General features: G+C 43.8%; 1 protein-coding gene across 1 annotated transcript in view; it reads left to right on the forward strand.

The window, feature by feature from the left end:
- TMEM132C (transmembrane protein 132C) overlaps positions 1-7442 on the forward strand; it is a 135723-nt gene extending 128281 nt beyond the window's left edge. Inside the window, exon 9 of the mRNA XM_010073087.1 lies at positions 6243-7442. Coding sequence (XP_010071389.1) covers positions 6243-7442 — 1200 coding nt within the window. The remainder of the gene's footprint in view (positions 1-6242) is intronic.
- The last annotated feature ends 16047 nt before the right edge of the window (positions 7443-23489 follow it).

Here is a 23489-nt window from a genome sequence, read left to right on the forward strand (position 1 = left end):
GTTGTATGTCATTGCTCTTTCAGTCAGTTGATCTGAAGAGCGGGACTGGGGACCATGCAATTAACTCTGTCCACAGCTACTCCTCTCACAGAAACTCTATTTCATCTCCTGTAGATAGGGAGAGATCTCAAGTCAAGTTTTATGGCCCATTTTCATGATTATTGCTACCTAATTTTCTGGAACATAAAAATAATTCAGATTGTTTTATAACTTAGTGACAGGAAAATGTCCAGACTAGAAGGACATGCTGCCCATCTGTTCCATTTGCTGCATCCTGTAAACATAAGAATCTTATGTAATTAACCCATTTATACCCTTCTCCAGGGCTTAGAAACCATGTCTGACATACTGTCTTCAGACAAAGACTGTAAAAGCAAAAGCTAAAGCACGCCTAACCCAATTCTGTTATGTAGGACAGAGCGCCATTTGTCCTGCAGCATCCTTGGAAGAATCATGGCTTTGACTGCAGATAGAAGAGCTTCTGAATCTGGAAAGGCTGCAGAGATACATTGTCAACTTCTCAGATTTATAGTGATCTGTCCTGACTATGTAAAGATATTTATCAACATCAGGTTATGGCATATTATGACAGGGCATTTCCATAGTGCACAACATGACATCTCCTGTTGCATTATGGCATGGCAATATGATATGACCTGCCATCATATATCACTACAATTGGCAAATTATGAAATAATACAAAAGAATAAAAGTGTGTAAACATGGTTTGTTTTGAAATTATTTTTCCCAGCATCTGTGTAATGGAATGATTTTAGTGAAATGTTTTGTTGAAGAGGATGTTCTTTTGAGAGACGATTTCAGTTTCCTTAGAGTGGCACATTTCTGATATCAGGCTCTTGTTCTGAGCAACACCTTCTGCTTCTGGCACTGCTGGGTGGTATGGGATGCTGCCGTCCCTACTGTCCTCTTCCTGAGCCTACAGACAGCACTACTGCATCATGCTCACTGAAGATACTGACTGTAAAACAGGAGGCAAGAGAAAATCCAGCACCTTTTTCTCAGTAAAAGAAGTTTAAAATCTATTGTTTCTTCTCCTGACTCTATCTGTAAAAAAAACAGGATGTGGACTATCAGAAGGCAGTGGAAAACCTTCTTTACACCAGGATGTGGAACGCCCAAGGAAATGTGGTTGCTTAGTAGTCATCCCAAATTAGTCAGTTTTTCCCACTCCTCCTATGCACGGCACCTTCTGTCCCGGTTTTCTGCAAACGTAGAGCAGCGTGTTCCTGTGGAATCCCACTTCAGTCCCTGCCTCTCCTCCCAGCTCCTCCCAGCCTAGAGACAGGGCTCGCCCAAGGAAGGGCTGTTGAAAAGAGACCTTAGGGACTTTGCATTTCCATCACCAAAAAAATAAGACAGGAAGAGGTTTCACGCTAGAAAACACATCGAAGGAAATAGTCTTAGCATAGAAGTAGCCTATGGAGTCACATACATCTTTTCCTTTCATTTGTAGTTTGAATGAAGGATATAACGTTTAAGTCACTTGCCCTTAGAAGAATTAATGCAAATGTAGGAATGCTTGTGGCTAAATTTTGCCAGAAGAGACTTGTGATTTCGAGTATACTAGCTTTACCAAGCTGGAATTTCAGCAAGCAAGTGCTGAGTGTTTTCTAAAAATCAAGCCCTTTTGAAAGAGAGTTTTTTTCAAAGGGGCAGCCCAGAATGAAGCATATGCTCAAATGTTGCAAGGCCTTCATTATTTGTGTCTTTTCCTCTCAAACAAGTTTATAAAATGCTCAAGTAACTCACACAAACCTTACTGATGCAGCTGAAAAACAAAATAACAGTTAAGATAGCTGAAGGTTTTATTTCTCTCAGGAATGATTGTGTACGTCTCAGCACTGTCATATGGAAAAACCAGTCAATGTGTCCTTAGTCAAATGTTTTCCTTGGCTCCACGTTAGCACCTTCAATAGCCAAGCTTCAGCATAGATTAGCAAATGTCCTTGGGTAATTAGTCCTCTGGCAGGCACAATATTGGCCCTAGCAGATTAAGTGGTACGTCTGTATAGTGCAATGGAAGGCATAAAGCCATTACAGATCTTTCAATATCATAGGAATGAATTTAGTATTTTTGCTGTGACTTTCTTTCAATGACTATAATGACCAGATTAGACTCAATTATAATGACCGCACCATGTCTGCATAAGTAGAACAAAGCGGCCAAAACACCAAGTCATGAAAAGTTGGTAGTTTCTCCAGATACTTAGCAATCTAAAGACAATAAGCTATTTTTTTTTATCTTGGGTGCCTTAAATTAGTTATCTTTATCTATAGTTGAGCAACTAATTAATGAAGTGACCTTGAGGGCTGCTGAGCCCAGCTTCCTTTTTTTTTTAGATCAATGGGGAGGTCACTGGCACAGAAAAATGGATCGATGATTTAGATGCCTAAAAATAAATACAGGTTGCCCAACTTTTAAATATCAAAGTTGAAATATCTTCTGAAAATTTGGAAACTGTAGCTGTGAGTGGTCTATTTTTAGTGGCCATCTGCTCAGGTAGGAAAGCTGTTCCATTTGGCTTGTTGACGGTTGTTAAAATCAACACTGCCATCTCAAAAGCTTCTCCAAAATGTAAATAAAATAAAGCTTACAGTTTTTAAGTGTTTTCTAATCTGAGTGAGCTTCAAGGACCCTTAAATTTCAGCTGGCTCTGCAGGGAAACTCGCAGTCGCATCATCCCTTTTTCATCCCTGTAGGATATTGCATGTGGTCTAATGAACCGAAATGGGAGAGTGGATAGAATAAAAGAAAGAAAAAGCCTTTAACAAATAGCTGTGTTTATTAATAGATCTCTCTGTGTTAATATATCTCTCAGTGCTACTGGAAAACTCCAGATGTTTTCTAAGGGAAAAAAAGAGCAATGTTAGTGCTTTCTGAAGGCCAAGTTCTTCTCTTTCACACGTGTAGCTCCGGTTGACATCAGTGACCCAAGCTGTGAGGTCATATGTAACCTCAGGGGATGTCCTCCAAGGTGTCAGCTCTCACTCTGATAAGAGGTGAGGGAGCTCAGCACTGCCTGAATCAGGGCAACAAGCTGGAGTTGGTGCATGTCCCTGCCTTTTGGATTGACATGGTACTGTCCTGTTTTAGCTTATGTCCTTCATGCAAACTCGTTCTGGGAGGGGATGTCTTCCAAGGTGTCAGCTCTCTGATAAGAGGTGAGGGAGCTCAGCACTGCCTGAATCAGGGCAACAAGCTGGAGTTGGTGCGTGTCCCTGCCTTTTGGATTGACATGGTACTGTCCTGTTTTAGCTTATGTCCTTCATGCAAACTCGTTCTGGGAGTTCACTGGCATCTCAGTTAAGTAACAGATATTAGTATTTTTATGGTGTGTATTCATTACCCCATTCTGGCACTATAAATTACACATAAATTGTATTTGTGTCTTTAAACCGACAGAGCAATGTAGTGGCTCACGAGTATGACAAAGGAATTAAGCAGCATGGGAAAGGGAGAAAGGATGTATTGTTAGATAAGAATTGGAAATCTTCCCTTGCAAGTACAAGCAAATTCCCACTGGAAAGGAATGTCACATTAGCAGATTGGACAAAAAGGAGAGAAAGAAATACACAGTAGGGGAATGCATGGTTTGAATTAAGATCTGAGTCTTGGCTGCCTTTCATTTCCACATCATGACGATCAAGCCCAATTTTTACTACACAAGCCACAGGCTTAAAAATAAATGCACATGTAATACTTTGATATTTCATGTGATAAAATTGCTAGGGAAATGCATTTCAGCATTCAAGTCCCCAGACAGAACAATCAGAGCTGGTCTAATAGAAGCTGCTGAGAGCAGTATTCCCTGGCCCTTATTTGAGGGATGGATGTATTTGTTTTCTGCAGAGCCATACAGCCATCCATTTCTTTCCTTTGGTGGCCTCCGTCACGCCAGGACTATTGCAGCTGACCCCAGCAACTGAGGGCTTATTCACAAATACTTTTATTTGTGCTTTAGTGAATGGGGACCATTAAAAGGGCTGGAATAAAATCAAATATACTGGTCAGTCCTCACGTTGGTGTTTCTAAGCAGCGGAATTCTCTAACATGCAACCAGTCCTACACATTTTACTTCCCCATTTTTTGCTTGGAGAATACAAGATGGCAAGCCCCGGTATCAAGCTGACCCCAGCTTTTTGAGGAGGTATTGAAGGACACCTTGTAATCACTGACTGTGATGCTACAGATGGGCTCAGTGCAACATCCTAAGATAAGAAGACCTTCAGAAGCTGTATAATGCTTTAGAGGGCAAAATAAGCATCACTGTGGCTCCCAGATTTTCACAGGGAACTCATGCAAATCCCAGCACGGTGGGACTCATTAGATCTCTGTATGATGGGCTTTCTACTGAACTTCCAAACCTGCTCTGCTTCCTTCATTCAGGGTGCCTTTGGAGAGTGAGCCCCCTTGTTTTATCTCGGTGGAACAGACATAGCCAGCAAACAGCAGCGTTTGTAGTGACTCATACGGCAGGGTTTGAAGCATTCCGGGTCAGGCCATATGGAGCTCCTCAGGCACCACTGGTTTCCATTAGTGCCATGTTACTTCTGCACTCTGGTGATTTCCCCTTCGTTTTACCCACCTAAACATCCCTGGAGGTGTTCAAGGTGAGGCTTTGAGCAACCTGGGCTAGTGGGAGGTGTCCCTGCCCGTGGCAGGGGGTTGGAACTAGATGATCTTTAAGGTCCCTTCCAACCCAAACCATTCTATCCTTCACTTTCCCATGACTTATTTTGTTCTACTATAGATTTCTATGCTATAAATTTAAGCTGTGCCCCGCAGCTTTATGCTTCTGTCTGTTCAGCCATTTCAGTGCTGTTTCTCTAATGAAAGATCAGCTGGTTTAATTTCCTTACACAGTTCCCCCTTCCCAGCTTCGGAGCTGCTCTGGCTCCGTTTCAGCTGTTTGAAGTGCATTTGAATCACCAAGAACTTTGCCTTCTTTCCTGTTGTGCCACGACCTATTTTTCTTCTTTCAGTCCCTCAAGAACTTCCTGATAGCACTTTGGAAATCAAATATTCAGCATAGTCCAACCTTCTGCACAGCTAAATGCCCCTTGCTGTTTTCATTGAAAAGCTTTAAATTTAACCAGAAGGGTAGCAATTCCCTTTGTTTATAGCCATAGCGTAACAAATTGTGTCCAATGAAAAACCATATTAGGTTGTAAATTTGTATTATGACTGGACGTTAACAGGGTGGCGATGTTTTTCCCCAGTAGTGATTTTCAAGGCAGTTGTTCTGAGGTACCCAAGTGTAAAGTTATTAGGGCCATCTGCGGTTGAAGTCTGGGAAGAAAAGAACTTTGGTTTCGTGTGAAGTTGCACTCCAGCAATCTGCCTGCATGTCTGCTGGCTAAACGGGCAAGACACAGAGCAAATGAAAAAATAAAGAAATCTCCTGCAAAGCAAGCTACTGAGACGTGGAGAAGTAAATATCTATATCATCTGGATGGGATTTCAAATGGCAAAGAGCTGACCTCTATCTTCATGTTTGCTTCTAAATGATGACTTCTAACAGCGCTACCTGCAGAGAACAAAGACAGTCCAATTAAATCCAGGCCATTTGAATTTTTATCGTAGAGATAATACCAGACTCCCCATCCTCCTCTCCTTGATACAGAAATGCGGTGGACGTTTTAATTAACTCAAGGATAAAGTGTGTTTTACTTAAAACAAACCTTTTGCCAGCAAAATGGCAATTGTTCTGTGAGTCTTTTTCTTTCGGAATCTTCTGCTCCATTTCCAAGTTACTGTGGTAGCTCCTTATTCCTGCTAAGATATTTATGCCTTGTTTAATTTCACAGCTCCCTGTGACACCTGTACATGGGGAACATAAGGAAAATAAGTGTTCTGTCAAGCGCCTCTGGTAATTTTTCTGGTTTGTCTCCGCTTTTGTATGACAGCAATGACTTTCTTTATAAATCATGTAAATTGTAGCTTGTTAATGGGTACTTTGGTATTACAGACATCTCATATCAATTATTTTATATGTTCTTTTGCAAAACATTTGCAGGAAAGATAACAGTGGAACCTTTAGTGAAAAATATGACCAATTTTCTGCCCCATCAGTTGAAGCTTGGTTTGCCGTAACTGCAGTGCAGAACCATTGTCTTTCATTTCCTCCAGCTGCCATTCAGAGCTGAGAGACTGATGAGCTGCAATGGGTTGAGCTGTTTTATTTAAGACCCTGTCTTTAACCATATCCCTTTCCTTTCAGGAAGCTGTAGTAAGCACCTGGATTCAGTTCAGTGACGGCTCCGTTACTCCGTTGGACATTTACGACTCTAAGGACTTCTCCCTTTCTGCGGTATCATTAGATGAAGCTGTTGTCTCAGTCCACCAGAACACTGCCTTAAAATGGCCCATTGTGGCAGCAGAAGGTGAAGGTCAGGGCACGTTAATCAAGGTGGACATGATGATTTCTGAAACATGCCAAAAGTCCAAGAGGAAAAGTGTCCTGGCTGTGGGGAATGGCAATATCAAAGTCAAGTTTGGCCAGAATGATGCTGACTCCAATACAGGTGGAGATTATGATGCTGATGAGATTGAAAACCATGCTAGTGACCGGCGACACAAAGTGTCAGATCAGGAACGGTATGGCCAGGATGGACGATATTATGGTAGCTCTTCAGCAGAGCGAGAGGAAGGCGCCATCAGGAAAGTCAGCACCACTGCAAAATCCGTAATAAAAAATAAAGTTATTAAAAACAATAGGCTGGATGGTGGCAAACTCTCGGACGATAGCCAGCTGCAGAACATTCCTATAGACTTCACCAACTTCCCTGCTCAAGTAGACCTCCCAAAAGGCAATGCAGGTATGGAGGAAAATGACCTGGTGCAGACACCGAGGGGCCTTAGCGATTTGGAGATCGGGATGTATGCCCTGCTAGGGGTCTTCTGCCTGGCAATTTTAGTCTTCCTAATAAACTGTGCAACATTTGCACTGAAGTACCGTCACAAGCAGGTTCTGGTGGAAGGACAGGCCACCATGACCCATTCCCATGACTGGGTCTGGCTGGGAAATGAAGCAGAACTGCTGGAGAACACAGTGGATGCATCACCTCAGCAGGATGAGCACACAACTATTATCGACCGAGGCTCAGGCTGCGAGGAGAGCAACCAGCTCCTCAATGGCAGCGCTCAGAAGAACATTCAGAGCCAGGTTCACAGGTGTGCTGACTCAGGGGGCAAGCTGGGAAAGGAACAGAAAACCGAACCTTTACATTCGCCGACGTCTAAACGGAAGCGGGTAAAATTCACGACGTTCACTACCATCCCACCTGATGACGGTTGTCCTACTGTCAACTCAATCCTAAGTAGCAATGACGATGACATTAAGTGGGTGTGCCAGGATATGGACCTGGGGGACTCCAAAGAGATACGAAACTACATGGAGAAGTTCAAAGACAAAGTGTAGCTCCTTGCTGGTTTTTTGGGTTTAACTACACCTTGCTGCCTTCAGTTCTACAGTATATATTGGGACAGAAGAAGGGGAGGGGAAGGAATCACCAGGAGAAATGATGGGGCAGTTTTTATAATCAGGGAAGGAAATTTGCCAAACTGTCCATGGTTTGTTTTTGTTTTTAACTTTGTTTTGTTTTTCCAGTGGTTGTTCTGCTACTCATGGATTTAGGAAGTGGAACATAAATAGCAGAAAGGAGCAAGGAAATGGTATAGTCAGTGTGAACTGGGCAAGATGAGGTGGTGAAAATTTGTTTTATGGGTCATACAAATAATAATGATGGTAATGTTTCAAAGTACCAAAAGTATTTGTAAAAACAAAAGAGGGAATATAAGAGTATGAAAAGAATAAGCAGGAGACAAACAATAACTTCTCTGTATTTCTAATAAAACATCAGAATTATGGACATATGACCCACAAGGAGACCTTCTAGATTGTTACTCAAGCCATTTCTTTTTTTTTCTTCATTTGAAGTGAAGATGTGTCTTTGGCATTACATATGAAGGAGGAAGAAATTACCTGGTATTTTTATTTTCACTTTCCTATTTGTCTTGTAAATTGAAACAGAATAATTTTCCCTCTTACAAATATCTTAAAACCAGGAAAATTTTAAATTCACTAAGTTCACAGTGGACCAAGAACATTTTGTTTCTTAGTTGAGTATGAATGATCTCCTGTCATTTAAAGGATCCAGGGGATAAGTACTGACTAATAATTTCCATGTGATGTCTCTTCTGAAAGCGTAAGCCTCCGTTGTTTCACACTATCTTGAAATACATTCTGTTTGGAAGTAGTAGTCATTTTACTTTCAGGTTTGGATTATTTCGTTGGTTTTTTTAAATCTCCACAACCAAAGTTCCCATGTTTCACCAAGGGAAGAAGGTGCTGTTTTATTTTAGCTTCTAGAAGTAACAAACGATGGGAGTGTCCCGCTGGTGCATTTGAAATGTACCTGGAACTGAGACCATCACAGACCAAATATGTACAGCCTGAATTTTGGTTTTTACCAAGTCTGCGAATTCATAATTTTATTCTGTAATTTTCTGTTTATTCTAATGTTGCCAGCTCTCATCAAGCTCTGAAAGCTAGAAGAAGAATGGACAGAAAGACACTGATTGTCCCCAGATTTTTATTTCCTTGTACAGGGAGAGCTGGCCTCTGAGCAGACTGTTGGAAGGGAGGGAAACATTGCTGAAGCAAGATCAAGAAATATCTGGAGCTATTTTATAGATTTTTTTTTTTTTGCCATTGGACCAGCCAAGACTGAAAATTTTAGACTAGATTGTAAAGCTGATGTTTTGGATAAACAAATACAAGACCAGTAATAAATCTGGAGCAAATACAAACCAGAGCCCTAGATTGGTTGTGTAAGCTGGCAGAACTGTGGTGACTCAGGGCCAATTTACACTAACGGAGGATGCAGATCAAAATCTATACAATGAGGAAACTACTGTCATCTAAAATCTTTTATAACTGAAAGGAAGATGGTATATCCAGCCTTTTGGAAAGCAGTATTATGTCCTGACCATTAGCCAGAAGCACTTGCATTGTCCTGTCTTTACCATGTATTTTTTTTTATTACTAAACTCAGTAGTTTGTTTTTTTTACTTGGACAAAATCAATCCTGCCACCCAGTAACATAGATGGACGTTTTAACAAGATATGCCTAGTATGCATTGTAGACTGAAAGAATGTAATATTTATTTATACATGTTATACGGATTGTAATTAAAATGCTTTACATGGCTTGACAAATTCACCTCTCTTCTCTGAGGGGAGGGGGCTTCTTCTGTCGTTTCTGTGTTGAAGTCCTGCATCCACTGCCCAGCAGCTGAAACAAAATTTAAGCTGCTTTCTGAAGAGAGGAGGATAAAGATGTATGAAAGTTTTTCACTGCTCTGACCCTTCTTTTGTGAACCGCTTCCCCTTCCCACCCACCATGTGGTGATGATGATGGATGGCAGGAGAAGATAGCAGTCAGGCACAGTTCATGGCAGTGTCACTATTCATCTTGTTCATCTTCATGCCTACCATCAGCACGAGCAACTCCAGGACTCTTGCTTCTGATGTGTGCAACTGTCGTGCAGCCCAGTCATAATTAATTATGTTGCTTCTCTGATTGATACAGTAGGTTCAGATGGAAGCAAGTTTCAGTGAATCACAACTGACATGTACAAAGCACTCTGTATCCCAAAGGATCCCAAGCTACTTTACAAGCTAAGCACAGTGATGTATCGCCATACCTCAGGGATCAGTATATCTTCCTGGGAAAACGCAGGTGGCTCTGAGGTGAAAAAGGCATTTACACCACCGAGCTGCAAAATACAACAGCAGAGGAATAGGAAAGATAGTATGGAGCAAACATAATATGCTGTGGTAGAGCAGAATGTAATTGTTCAAAGTGCATTTTTAAGAAGGCTGTTAATGTGCTGGACAGCCCCTCTTACCGCACGTGAAGGATGGCACCCCCAGTAACCCAGTGCTTCTGGGTGCTTCCCGGTGTACTGGTACAGCACTGGCTGGAGAGGAAGGGGTCATTACTAAATCACTGCTTCTAGTCCTTGCACCCTGCCTTTGCTCTGTGCTTTTGGCAGCTGAGGCTTTATAGCATCAGAAGAGAAAAGGGTATCTCCATCTATCGTGAACAGTTGGCTGCTGAGAGAAAACCTAGTGAGGAGAATTCGTCTTGCTCTGTATTTTCATGATGACAAGTGCACGTCTGTCTTGGTGTTGTTATCTCACCACATTGTCTAGGAAAAGGATTCCACAGTGAATGAAAACATTATTCCTAATTCACTTCCTCTCCAAAAGTTCAAGTGCTTTTTTCAAGAAGGAAAAACATATCTAATTTAAATTAAAAGTGGAGAAAAAAATCAAAGTTTCCCATGAGAAACAATTTTGCAATTCCTTTTCAAAAAGAGTGATGTAAAATTGTGTTGAAAGACACACTCCTGTATGATGCAAGGCCTGTGATGGTTGGGGGAGGATGGCTCCAGAAGCCTCTCCACTCCCAAGGTCCTACTTCAACTATTTCATTAGTCACAGCTACAGCATTTTTGTCTACACACAGCATTTACCTGCTGTAAATCTGTGCGTCTCCGTTGAAGCCATCTGGTAGAGCCATGCTACTTGACAGCAGCCAGGAGCCTGGACTTTTGATTCAATATCTATGAGAAGTCCCTGACTGTTTAGGAAGAGTTTTAAAGCTGCTTTGCCAAATCATAGAACTGAATTTATTTGCTTCCCAGGAGGGGTTTGTCTGCCCCTGCCATGAAAGTGGAAGCGATCAGGCTACCAGGAATGCTCCGGAGCCGTGGGCAGGATGGGGGCAATGCCTGCCTCTCCTGGCACCGCCTGCTCTCTTCCTCAGCTCCAGGAATTGTTTCATGTGTCTCGATATTTCCTTCACTAGCATCTGCCAGCCTGGCTCTGCGGGACGTTGCTTCAAAAAGAGCAGGGACAGCGTCTCCTGCTGCCGTCCTCACTAGCATCTGCCAGCCTGGCTCTTCAGGACGTTGCTTCAAACAGAGCAGGGACAGCGTCTCCTGCTGCCGTCCATACCTGCTGCCCAGGTCCGGGCTGGCTGAGCTGCAGAGGGGCTCGCTCGCTTTCCTGGAAATCCTGGCACTGTGCTTCCCTGGGCTCTTTGTAGGTCTTAAGCCCAGAGGAAGCTTGGAAGAGGCCATTGATTTTGGCTCCTGTAACTCGTTGCTGAACAATGTCTTCAAAATTGTGTGGTCTTTGCTAAGGAAGACAGGCTGTATATGAAGAGACAACAGTGGGGATTAAAAAAAGGCAAAAACTCAGCCCTGCCTTTGCATTTAATTTTTCTGAAGCTGCAGAACACGGTGCTTCAGAGAAAGAGGCAGATACTGAATTTTTTCAATTTATCTTCCACTGACCAAAAATTCCGTCAAAGCCCAATTCTGACTGAGCCACCATAAATGATCATCTCAGCAGGGAGGAAACCACCAGGCTGCGAAATATCATTTATTTGAGAAATTCACATTGGGTCAGATGCCAGGATTTACATTTCTTAAGCCTTGCTGTGCTGCAGTTACAAAGGCAGTGGGATGGGGCGCAGAGAGCTGCTCTGAACATCACTCTTGGCGACGTGCCTTCCTTGCCAGAGAAGGGAATCGCTGAGTGCCGGGGATGCGTGGCTGCAAAGATAACACACCGCAAGGTACATTCTTCTGTCAAGGAGCCAAGATAGAAATTCATTAATAATTTGCACTTAGAGGAGAGCTTTTCATCTAAGAAGCTCACTGACTTCCAATTGTTGTAAAGGATAAAAATGTGAGCAGGCTGAAGGAGCCCTGTTTTAGAATCATAGAATCATTTTCTCAAATGAAACAGTGCCAAGTGAGCACGTTCCCCTTCTCAATGCCCAGGAGCGTCGCTGTACCTGCATGAGGGCTGGGCCTGTCTGCTGCAGGGGGGTAATTAGTGAAATCACCTGGTGCAGCCAGTAATGAGGAGCCCAGCCTGCTGGGGGAAGGGAGAGCGTTGCTGTGGATGAAGGTCAAGTGCTGATGAGAGGCAGCTGTGGGAGGGGAGGATGGGGCTGGCAAGAGGAGTGGGTGAAGGTGAGAGGAGAAGTGAAGCTCTCCTGCTGCTGGGACAGGATGGACCTTGGTGGAAAAAAGTGAGTCCTGCTTTGTTTGGTTGGTTTGTTTAGGTTTGGTTTTTGGTTGTGGGGTTTTTTTATTACTGGGTTGCATTTGTAGGGAAGGAGAAATCTTATTGCTTGCTTAGGTGTCCTAAGTCTGGGAATCAGCAAGAGAACTGTGTGTTGCTCATGCCTTACCTTTGGCCAAGGGAAGGTCACTGCTAAGGACTAAGATGGGATTTGCCTGGTACGTGTGCATGGGAGGACCTTATAGTATAAAGCCAGCATGGTACATCCTGGATCAGGTGCCGGATCCTGAATCATTCTGATATGGCTTAACTGCCAGGAAATCCATGTTCCCTCAACCAGCGAGCATGCTGACTTGCCCTCAGCTCCAGGAAGTACTTTGATGTTGATTAAATTTGAGAGATAACCTGAAAATGGCTCTTGCTTTTGGAAAGCAGGGATGCAGTTAGTTCATGGTGCTTGCTGGCTTGGAAATAAGACAGTGACCTCCGATGCTTGCACATGTATTTCTTCTTTCCCTCTTACTAAGCTCCAAGACCAAGTAGCCACAGCAGCAAGAGTGTTGCTCTGTTTTGAAAGACTTCTAAGCTGGATTTCAGCACCTAAAAATAAGCTGTCAGCAAAGATGCAGCAGCAGACAGAGGTAATAATGCAAATTATGAGATAACTCTCCCTCTTGATTGCTTATTTTGGACAAACTCAGACTCATTCTTTTTATGCTTATGGAAGAAGCTGGGCTAAAAAAAATCGAGTCTAGTTAAACTGCAGTAGCTGGAAGCATGAGGCTAAAGATGAAGCTGTCCAGTGCCTCTTCTTGGTGCCATTCTGTTCCCAGAGCAGGTGGGGGATATCCCACAGTTTTTCAGTGACCCAAGGTTGGCCATGGTGAGCTCTTCCTGCTGCTGCAGCTCCTGGGATGTGGGACCCATGGGCTGAGGCCATGGCATGGGAGCCCCACATGCAGGGCACGGCCAGCTGCACAGTATTTAGTATTCCTGCATTCATCTGCTCCCTAAGTAGGTTGACATACATTGTGTGGACCTGCAGCTAGTTATATTCCCAGTTGCATAAGCTACTGGGGAGCAATGGGGAGGAGAAAGTGAGTGTGGAAAGGGAAGAAGAAGGAGAAGGCTTGCATGTCTTCCCAGCTTTTGTCATGTCTGATTTGAGTTCAGTATTGTTAATACCCTAGTTTAAATCGCCCTTTGCTTTGGATTTATGAACTGGGTTATGCTTTGAAAAAATAACCAGTCATATGTACTTACAGGTTTTATTAAAAAGATGAGCAAATAAATATAAAATTAAGAGGCATATTGCTAAAGTAATCAGCACAATTTGACTAAACTACCAGAATGGAATAATGCAGCAATCAAAGGCTGCTATTAAAACTGAATCTATAAATCAGTGGATTCAAATTAACAATTTGTCAAATTAAACCAGCAGTTAATCAAATTCAGTGACAGGGTAGATGCTAAGAGGAACTGCTCTGTGGTGGTCTCATTGGAGAAGCCTGTGGGGAAGCCAAGTGCTTTCAATGGATGATACAAACCAGTGCTTTGGCCAGGACAGTCCTTCAGCTGGTGAAGGGCACAAGCACATGGGAAGTAGGTGCAGATGGGACTTCTGAACTAAACCCTTCTCAGGGATGTATCTCAGTGCAGACAAATGCAGAAAATTGGTTTGTGTGTGTATCTTGCATGAAATTATTGGCATCTGCAGAAATGTATGATCTCTTTGGGTCTTGTCTTTTCCCAGTCCTGCTCTTTTACCTTCAGTAGCACTGAATCTCCCAGCAGGCTTGCTCTGGAGACAGCGACTGATTGCAGGCAACCCTTTTTCTCTTTAGACCTCTTGGTGGCTGAGAAAGGAGGAATTTCACAGCTTCATGTTCTCTCCTAGGGTACTACTACTGAGAGGAATGCCAGCCTCCACTACAGACTCATTTGTAGCAGAATCAGGTATATAAGGGGAGGGGGGAGAGCCAGAGACCATCGTGCTCTGTGGTGTCTTGAGGTATCACAGTAATGTCTGGAGAAGTTTGTGAAGGAGATGAAGTGGGTTTTTTCCCCCCTCCCCTGCTTCTAGACAGGTGTCTGCGTGAAGCAGTATCCTGCATTGCCAGCGTGATGCTTCCCTGGCGCAGCAAAGGCAAGAATAAATGACCTTTTTACTCCACAAAACCTGCTCGGTTAGCAGTAAGCATATGGTCTTTCAGAAGTACTCTGATAGCAGTGTGAGGGCAGAGAGGGGGAGGCTAGCCAGGAAGCTTGATGTCAGCCTTCTAGCTGAGGTAATGGACATAAAAATCTCCATGTGCTGAGAAGTCACTTTAAGAAAAGGTATTAACCTAATTAGCCCATTTGTCTCTTCTTTCATCAACCATCTTTCTAACAGTTATTTCCTGCCTTAAATTAGGGAACTCACACAGCTAATGTCATAACTTGTGTTTGGGAGTTATTAGAACAAGTTGTCTTGCTCTTTAGAATAAATTCACTTCAAATTCTGTCTGCAAATTTGTCCCCTTCCTGTCTGTACGGACTAGGGGATTTCATTGTGTTAAGTTGGCATAGTGAACACTAGATTTGGAAACAAATCTGTGGCTTTTTAGTAGGAAGGTCAAAATAAGGCAACCAAAATAATAATGAAATTCAAACCAGCCTTTATTGGAAAGCAGGAATTCACTCTACAGGCAATGCAGGAACAGCCCCAGGGGAAAGCGGTCGCAGGGAGGTGGCACCAAGCAGCTGCATTTGTGTGTTCAAACAGAAACGGATGGTTGAAGAAGGCTTGATGCAATTTTGATTCTAAAAAGGCCTGAAAATGTGCTTGCTAGCAATTTCCCATCAGAGCCCAGTGGCTTCCTTAGACAAGTTTAATTAGTTCAGTTCCATGTGGCATTGCTAACCTGCAAGAACTGGAAATTCCTGAATCTTCCTTGGATATTGGTGACACAATGGTTAAAAATGCAATTGGAAGGCTTTTGCAGATCTGGAGCTGTAGGAAATACCTCTCTTAGGCCTTGGGCTATTTGACAAAATTTGGATTAGGAATGCTGCTGAATGCTACACAAGAGCAGGGGCTATTTAGATGTGAAGTCTTTCACTGATAAGTGCTTAAATCCTTTGGTTTAAAGTGGGAACTTGGTGTTCCTGAATTCAGGGATGTGGTCTGGTAGAAAAGAGTTAAAAATCTCACCACGGACCCTGTTCTGTGTTAGTAAAATTCAGCTCCAGAAAATCTTGATCCTTGAGCTCATCTCTCTGAGCTCTCCATCTCACAGAAATACTAGCAATTAGCTGGCAGAAAATCTCCAGGCTGAAAGAGCCGGACTCATTTGGCATTGTGCAGTGCCCCTTCGGACCAGGCACTGTCTGTCCTGGGCTTCCATCCAGGGGTTTCGTCATGATGATATTTATGAAGAAAAATCCTGATGCATCTATTATAAGAAAAAGATAGCTCAAAGATTTCAAGGTTAATTAAAACCAGGCTGATAGTGGGGAAGACCTGGAGCTGGTGTATTCCTAAATAGCCAAGAAGACATTTCTCATGAACGTAAGTGCTAACCTGATAAAGGGAGTCCACCAAGTACTCACCTAAGCAGAAATCTTGGCCAAGATTGCAAGAGGCGATTAGCTGCTTAACCAGTGTCAAGATGTCACCGGTATCGTACGGTGGCTCTGCGTACCGATGCGGGCATGCAGTGCTCTTTGCCAGAAGATGGCACTCAAAGTATGGCATGCTGCGTGTTTTGGAGTCTTATCTGCTTGCTCCTAATCGGGTGATAGTTTATGCACACGCAGACCTGGAGCCGAGTGTTCTGGATAATCAACACAGCGAAGGGTTTGGAAGCAGCTACATCCTTGTGCCTGAAAGGGGTCTGTGATCTAGGAAAACAGTTGGGGATTTTTTTTTTTTTTTCTGCAGACAAGAAGTCACTGCTGAAACACTTCTCTTGGTGAGTGACTTGCAAGCTGTGTTGAGAGGCTCTGGGTTTTGTTGCGCAATTCCAGCATCGCTATGTGTCTCCTGGGGAGACAGGTCTGCCCTTGGGTCACGCAGTTCCCCTGTGGTGGAGTTCCTGTCTGCAAATACCGTCACAGTGCTGTCAGGCATTGTGGCTGCACCCCGAATATAACGGGCATGCTAGCTTTGGGACTTCCTGCAATAATTTAGTGTGTGGGGCAGAAATTCTGAATGAATAACAGTTTAAAAATGAAGATGAAAAGTGTAATTTTCGCAGAGATGTCTCATAGCAAAGGTGGAGCTGCTGCTCTTAGCAGCAAGAAAACATCTGTAACTTCACTGTGTGCTTTGTCAGTGGAAAAAATTGCTGTTAAGGAGGGGGCAGGGAGGGAGAAACCTGTAGAACTGTTCTCTCTGCTTTCTGTATCACTGCTTGATGTAAAGACCATCAGAAAAGCTGATGTGTGTTGCTAATGATCTGTGCAGGGTGCAGATAGTTTTATGAGAGCAGCAGTTCTCAGGCTGTGGGCTCTCTGTGTCTGTACCTAACTGAAAATGTGAGTTGTGAACAAGGAGAGAAATGGGGCTGGGACTCAACAGCAGGCGAGGTCCTTGGGGAGGTACTGGTGGCCATCTGGGTCCTGTTGCCCCAGGGTTACTATGCTGCTGCTCCTCACTCTTATGGTGTGGCACATGCTATCCTGCATGAAACATCACTGTAAATTGGGTCTTTTCAATCGTATTTCTATCCACAGATAAAGCTACAGCAAAATAATTCCATGCTGAGGATGTGCCATCCCCCATGTCCTTCTCTCTTCTCCCTGGCTGCTCCAGTCCCATCGCAGCAGCCTCTCCCCTTGCCCTGCCCTGGTTGTGGTGTGACCTGGAGTATCATTAACTGTAGCAGCAGGGGGGGCTGCAGGGCATCTTCTCCCTCTTGTGCCCGCCGAGTATTTGAATCAATAGTGCACAGCTGGGTTGTACCTGCAATCGAGGAGATGTGGTACCCACTTTCCTACAGTGTTTTCCCAGGGAATGCTCCCAGCAGTAACTCATCCTTTCAGCTGCCAGCTTGCAGAAAGTCCTGGTCTCAGCTGGGACAGAGGTAAGTAAGCAATAATAAGTTCTAACACAGATGCCTCTTCCCTCCCTCAGCAAAACCCCCACGTGTTGTTATTCCTTTCCTTTCTGGTATTATGGTCCATTCACGCAGACTTTCCTTAAGATAGAAGCACATAAAGCTTGTGAGCAGTGGAACACAATTGCTTTGGTTTGCAAGTACAATAAAGTCTTTTTTCCCTTCAGCATCAAGCAGAGTTGAAGTTAAGGGTAATAAGTTTATCTTTTTGTATTGGGGCAGTAAAGGAACTGTGGAGTCTGTCCAGAGCTCATCTTTTGCCCCTCGGGTGAGCACAGCCGTGCACTATTTGCAACCCAGAAATTGCCAAAGCTGCACTTCTCTGCCGCGTTGTTTACCTGCATGCAAGCGGATGCTTACATTGTGCTTAAGCTCAAAAATTAATGATTCTCTTATGTTTTTTCTTTTCTTTCTCTCCTTCCTTCAGCATTTGGGGAAATAATCCCATTGCTATGATGTTGACATGCTTTAATTCCTATGTGGAAACTGTTCTTCAGAGGTTGAATTTAAGAAACCGAAACAACCACCAGTGGCCTCAGACTTTGTATTGCTAATACTGATTCCATGGATTTCCTTTTGTCATACTACTGAGCTAAATGAAATTACAGAAGGCTAGTGAGCAGCCCTGGTTCATTTTGATTCTTGTGCGCTGCCCTTGATTATGGAGTAAAGACAGGTCAAGTGGCTCATTTAAGTGAGTAGCGGGTGATACTGGGACCCGTGAAGGACAAAGGAGGTTGGCTTAAGCCAGAGAAGGCATTAAGGCCCCAATTACAATTCTGGAAATCCTCTCCAGATCCAAGCACACCCACTGAAGAATCCCAAGAGGAGTAATCCGTCTGAGCAACCGATTCAGCCTATTGCAAAGTTAATGTAGGTCTGTGAACTTCAATATTTTTTTAATCTCTGCTTGGTTTAGCTAAATGCTGCCAGAGTCTAGATTTCTGCCTTGGATTATACCAAGGATAAAATGTCTTGTGTGCTAGTGGGTGAGGAACAGTCTTCCCTGCACAGCCTCTTAGTCCTTCTTAAACATCCATTTGGTCTAGTGGATGGATTGGTTTATTTATTGTAAGAGCGTATGTGACTGTATTCTGGACTGTGTGCAATGATTTTCCTACAAATAATCCAAGTATCTGGGTGGGCCTTTTACAGGCCTTCATGGTCTGTACAAAACAAATGTTGGAAAAAGCCAAGTGAGATGCTGTGTTACAGAGCAAGATAATGGAAGATTTGGAGAAGAGGCAAATTAGAACTAGGAAAAAAAAAAACAAACCACAAATGTAAAAGAAATAGCATGACCTTTTCAGAGAGGCTGAATTGTGATCAGTCTTGTGAATTTTGATTGCTACCTCTGATACTCCTTGATGGTGTTTCTTCTTCATTACCTCAGATATGTCCATCATCTGATCTCTGCCCCAGCTGCTAGGTTATCTTTTCTCTTTTTTTTTTCCTGCCTCTGCTCTGAATAGTTTTAGATTTTTATTCTCTTTCTTCCATTATAAACTTCTGGGATTTGGTTTCTGAATACAGATGTTGGCTGAAAAGTTGAGATCCTGAATGCTTTTTGGGTGGAACTCCCACCAGTCCCAGTGTTGTCTGCAGGCTCTAGCGCATCCCCCGTGAAACCTGCCTTGGAGTTCAAGCCTCAGAGACAAGTCTGGTCATGTTTGGTCACCTTTGGAAGCTCATTAAGCCACTCTGTCCCCATCCTCAGCTCTTAGTTTCATCTGGATCACAGCCTCTCTTGGGGTGTTTCAAAGGGCCCCATTGTTGGCAGGATGATTCAGCCAGTGCCTGGAGATGATGGGATGTGAAGGCTGGGACCTGGCACTGATGGGTTTGTCTGGCTCCTTCCTCCTGCTCTCGCCAGGCTCTGTTCAATTGCCCTTGTCGCTGTGTCGGTCTCTTCTGCACACCTCTGCCCTGGACACTGCCTGTAATTACTTACACACGGGTCGTAACTCTGCCTTTCTGCTGTGTTCAGAAAGCTTGCAGCAGTGTAAATAAAACCCATCCGCTTCTTCTAGTGCTGTTACACACATGCTTAACTCAGCTGAGCTGAAGGGGTGACATCTAAGTGCATCTGCAGTGCACGTACAGGATCTGTTGCTTCCAAGAGAAAGCCATGCATCTTGGGAGAGGTGAGGCAATAATTTAAAGTGATTCAGGGGCTCATGTAGGAAAAAAAAAAAAAAGCTTTTTAGAATATTTTAAAATTCCATATTTTTACCAGAAATTATTCAGAAAGCTTGCTCTCTCTTTATTGTTGTATACAAAGTATTATTAGAATAGGGTTTTGATTGCTCTTGCAAGCAGAAATTAGAGTACTCCATCACCCATCACTTCCAGATTTTATTTGGAAATATGAGAAACTTTTCTTTCCAACTTAAGGATTGTCACAACTACAAATCCATCTCGTGCCATTAACATGGTATTTTGGTAAACCTGTGGAGTTTTCTTGAAGTCTTGTATGTGACTTTTATGGATTTATACTCTTGCTTATTTAATTGGGCAATGATTTTTATCATCATGTAGAATACAAACCAAAGTTTGCTATTGTCTTCGCTTCTCGGGCTGCCAAAGGGAAGCCTGAACCCAAGTATGCAGCAGCACAGTGGAGTGCCCTATTTCCTCACTCAAAAGCAGAAAACTTTGCAAAACTTAGTTGCAGTGCACTGTAGGTGTAGAAGGAGTGCTGCTTTTGGAGAATGATTCAGTTACATTTAGTAATCAAGATAGAAAGGGAAGAGTCAAATACTTAGTGCCTCAAATCCCAGAGGTAAATCTGCTGCTGAAAGCTTTGTTCTGTGGTTTCTTGTCACAACCCTGTGTGTGTGTACACAAATATTACACTGGGGTTTGTTTTATGTTATAAATAATTGCAAAGTGAAAATGGGAAATATTGGCAGAAAAAGGAGAAACAACTTTATGGATAAAATAGGGGGTGTGTTGTTGATGATGCAGGTATTAGCTTAATTATTGTGCAAGTGCTTTCCGAAAAGAATCGTAGAACAATTTGCTCTCATAAAGTAGATTAATTTCTGCACTGGAAGTTCCACACTGTCTTTCTTAAATCACTTGTGCTGCATTAGGTAATAAGAGCAAAGCGATGGTTTGTCTAAAGGTGTAATTCTCCTTGATGAAGCATCCTCAGTAAGTGCCTTCTTGAATCTGCCTTGCCTTGCATTTAAAGTCATCATGAATGAAAAATGCCTGCTTCGAACCAAAACTTGGAATAAAACAACAGCTGTTTGGGAAAGTTCTGGTTTTTTGTAAAACTGGAGGTTTTGAAACTCTTTAATGTGCAGCAAGTGGCTAGAATGACAGAAGAAGTTTCTGGAGAGATTCCATGCAGCAGGTGAAGCCTTTAGGGTTGATTCTGGTTTTATTGCTCCATGTTGGTTTTTTTATTATTATTTTTGTTTAGTCTTTAGGGATCTCTGATGGTTCAGGCGATGGATGCACTCGTGGAATCCTTGGGGAGCTCTGGCTTGCCCTGTTCCAGCCTCGCGTGACTGCTGTACCCAGGAGGTACCTCCGTGGAAAGGATGCTGGCGCATGGCTGGGGACACGCATGGGAGGAGAGCTTTTCCCAGAGAGGTTTTTGCACAATTAAGAAAGCTTGAGGGGGAAGCAGCCAGCTCCCCTGCTGCTTCTGGTAATAAAACAAAGCAGAGAGGAGTAGAAAGGCTTTTTGATCATGTTTTCCTCCTCTGCAGGATTTAAAGGTCTTTAACAAGTTGGCAGATGTTAGTGGAAGTCTCTTTCCTGTGGCTTGGGGAAGAGTCTGGACCTCCCTGTGAAGTCTTAATCACAGGACTGACCTTCTGGGAGGAAAACCGATACTGTGGAGGGCAGGCAGGGCTGTGGGTCTGCCCGTGCTGACCCTCCTTCAGTTTGGTCTCGTACTTTATACCAAAGAGTATCTATGTAATGTTCATCCAGCCAAAGGTACAAAAAGCTTATCATTAGACGGGTAGGACAGATCCTCAGTTACAGACCGCCACGTTGCCTGGTGCGAGCTGCCGTGCTCTCGAGCTGGAGATGGAGCAACTGAAGCCACCCATCTGAGCCCGGAAAGTGACGAGGGACAGCATCAAACACTCAGTGTCAGTCTGGGTCTGTGCCTGTCCACAGCCCCTGCCCGGCCGTGGGGATCACTGGTGCAAACAGGGCAGAGCTGCGTGGGGCTGTTTCACAGTGGGCTCCATCCCACCAAGGTTGGGAGAGTTCTGAGTCGGGGCACTGCCTGGCCCTGGGTTGTACTGAATTCCCAGGAGATTGTTTTTGTCGTAAAGTATTTAACCAAAGAAAACCCAAATTCCAACAAAACCAGGAATAAGAGCTTCCAGGCACTTCTGTCATTTCACCTGTTGCCTGGGCGTTAAACAAAGCACCACATCCTCCTAGCAGACTCCCACCCTTCCCCGTTCCCCCTTGCAGTCTTTTGTGCATGCACCAACCTCTGCTTTGACCAGCCAGTATTTTATTTTTATCTTTTTTCCTTTCCATGCCTGGCATAACGTACAGCAGTCTTCACTGAGGTCGGACATTGACAAGCTCAGAATATCTCTTGGCCTCTGTTGAACTCAAGGGAGCTCTCGTGGCCGGCTGCCTCCTCGCTCTCCGGGGAATGCTGCCGGCATGGGGAAGCGGGGACCTGGGTGCTCGTGTTGCTGCCAGCACTCCAGGCTCCCGGGAGGTCTTGGAGAAGCTGGTGATCCGTACTGCTTGCTCAAGGCTTTTCTCTTTCATGCTTATTTGCCTCAAGCAGCTCTAACAGCACCTTTTGCTCTGCCCCCATCGTTTCATTAGGTAGTAACAAGCCATCCAGGCACTTGAGTCGGAGCTATTGACACTCAAATTGGTTCAATGGTAAACTTGTTCCTGCACAAGAGGCTTGGTGCCATCAAAGCTTCTTGTGAACAGTCTCAGTAATTACAGCTCTCTACAGCTGACTGAGTTTTTCTGCTTGACGTGCTGATGGCCTTAAAAATTAGGAAAGAAAACAACTGCTAGAGAGCTAAAAAGCTGCTTTCTAAAGCTCCAGCATGTCCTGCGGCTGGTTGGTAGGGTTGCGTTAGTAATTCAGGTTTGCTTTTCACTCACTGACCAAACTGAATAGTTGGGTGGCTGGCCAAGGGGATTTTATCTGGGGCAAATCAAAAACTACTTCATGCTCCCCTCATCGATCCCACTACAACAAGTCCACTGTAGGGTCATTGCTTGGCTTGCCTTTTCCAATGTGAAATGAACTATTAGACTTCCTCTTATTTAAACTAAGACCACTCCTAAGCACAGCTTTTTTTTTTTTTTAATACAGATTTTTATCCCCCAGACCCTAGTTCAAATGGCTTTAGATTTTTATCTGTATCTGTCAGATGGTGGCTTTTCATGAGAGGTCTCAACTGCTTGTACAGAGGTTGCTCTGCAGAATGTGACCTCGCAGATTTTTAGCTTGAGCAAGACCCTTCTCTGTTAGTTTCCCAAGTGAAACTGGACTTGCCCTTTTGCTTAAAAAGGGAAAAGAAATCCTTACCTTTTCACAAGTCTGCACTTAAAATCACATCAGATTGCTTGGTCTGAGCAAGTTGGACTGTCTCAAGCTTTGTCACAGTTAATGTGATGTTAACTTGCTTTGCAGGAAGAAGATTTTGTGGCGTAGAGCAGAGGGTGTTGGGATGGTGCATAGAGTCATCGCTGCTCTCCTCCAGCGTGTGACACTGCCGGCCTTGCAGGGGGATTGCCTCAAGGCATGTTGCTGTAATCCTGACTGCTGTTCTGACAAAAGCATCCCCCTAAAGCAGACAAGAGCTGTGCTAAAATATTCAGGCTTGTACAATGGAAGAGGAGGTAGAGAACTCATAAATCTTGGGACTGGGGTGATGGGGAAAGGTGTGCATCTCAGGACTGCTCCTGATTAACAGCTCAAACCCAAAGTACCCACTCAAAACGTTACAGTGGCTTCCCTTGTATTTCGGCACCAGCGCTGAGCAGCGGCGGTGCAGTCAGCCAAGTGGAAGGCTGAACTGAGCTTTCAATTCCGAGCTGTTCCCCAAGAGGAGGGAAACTCTCGGCAAGGTGACAGCAGAGTGGGAGCTTGTGGTGCTGCTGCACATCTCCGTGATTAATAGTGCACTGCAATTCCAAGAGCTGTCAAGCAAGCACCTCTTGGCTCTGCTGAAAATCGGTGTTTAAATAGGGCTTCTTGCCGTCACTGTTCCGGAGCTTATTTGGTATTCAAGGATGCAAAGAGGAA

Source organism: Pterocles gutturalis, unplaced genomic scaffold (genome assembly GCF_000699245.1).
Source record: "Pterocles gutturalis isolate BGI_N339 unplaced genomic scaffold, ASM69924v1 scaffold537, whole genome shotgun sequence".
Classification (NCBI taxonomy): domain Eukaryota; kingdom Metazoa; phylum Chordata; class Aves; order Pterocliformes; family Pteroclidae; genus Pterocles; species Pterocles gutturalis.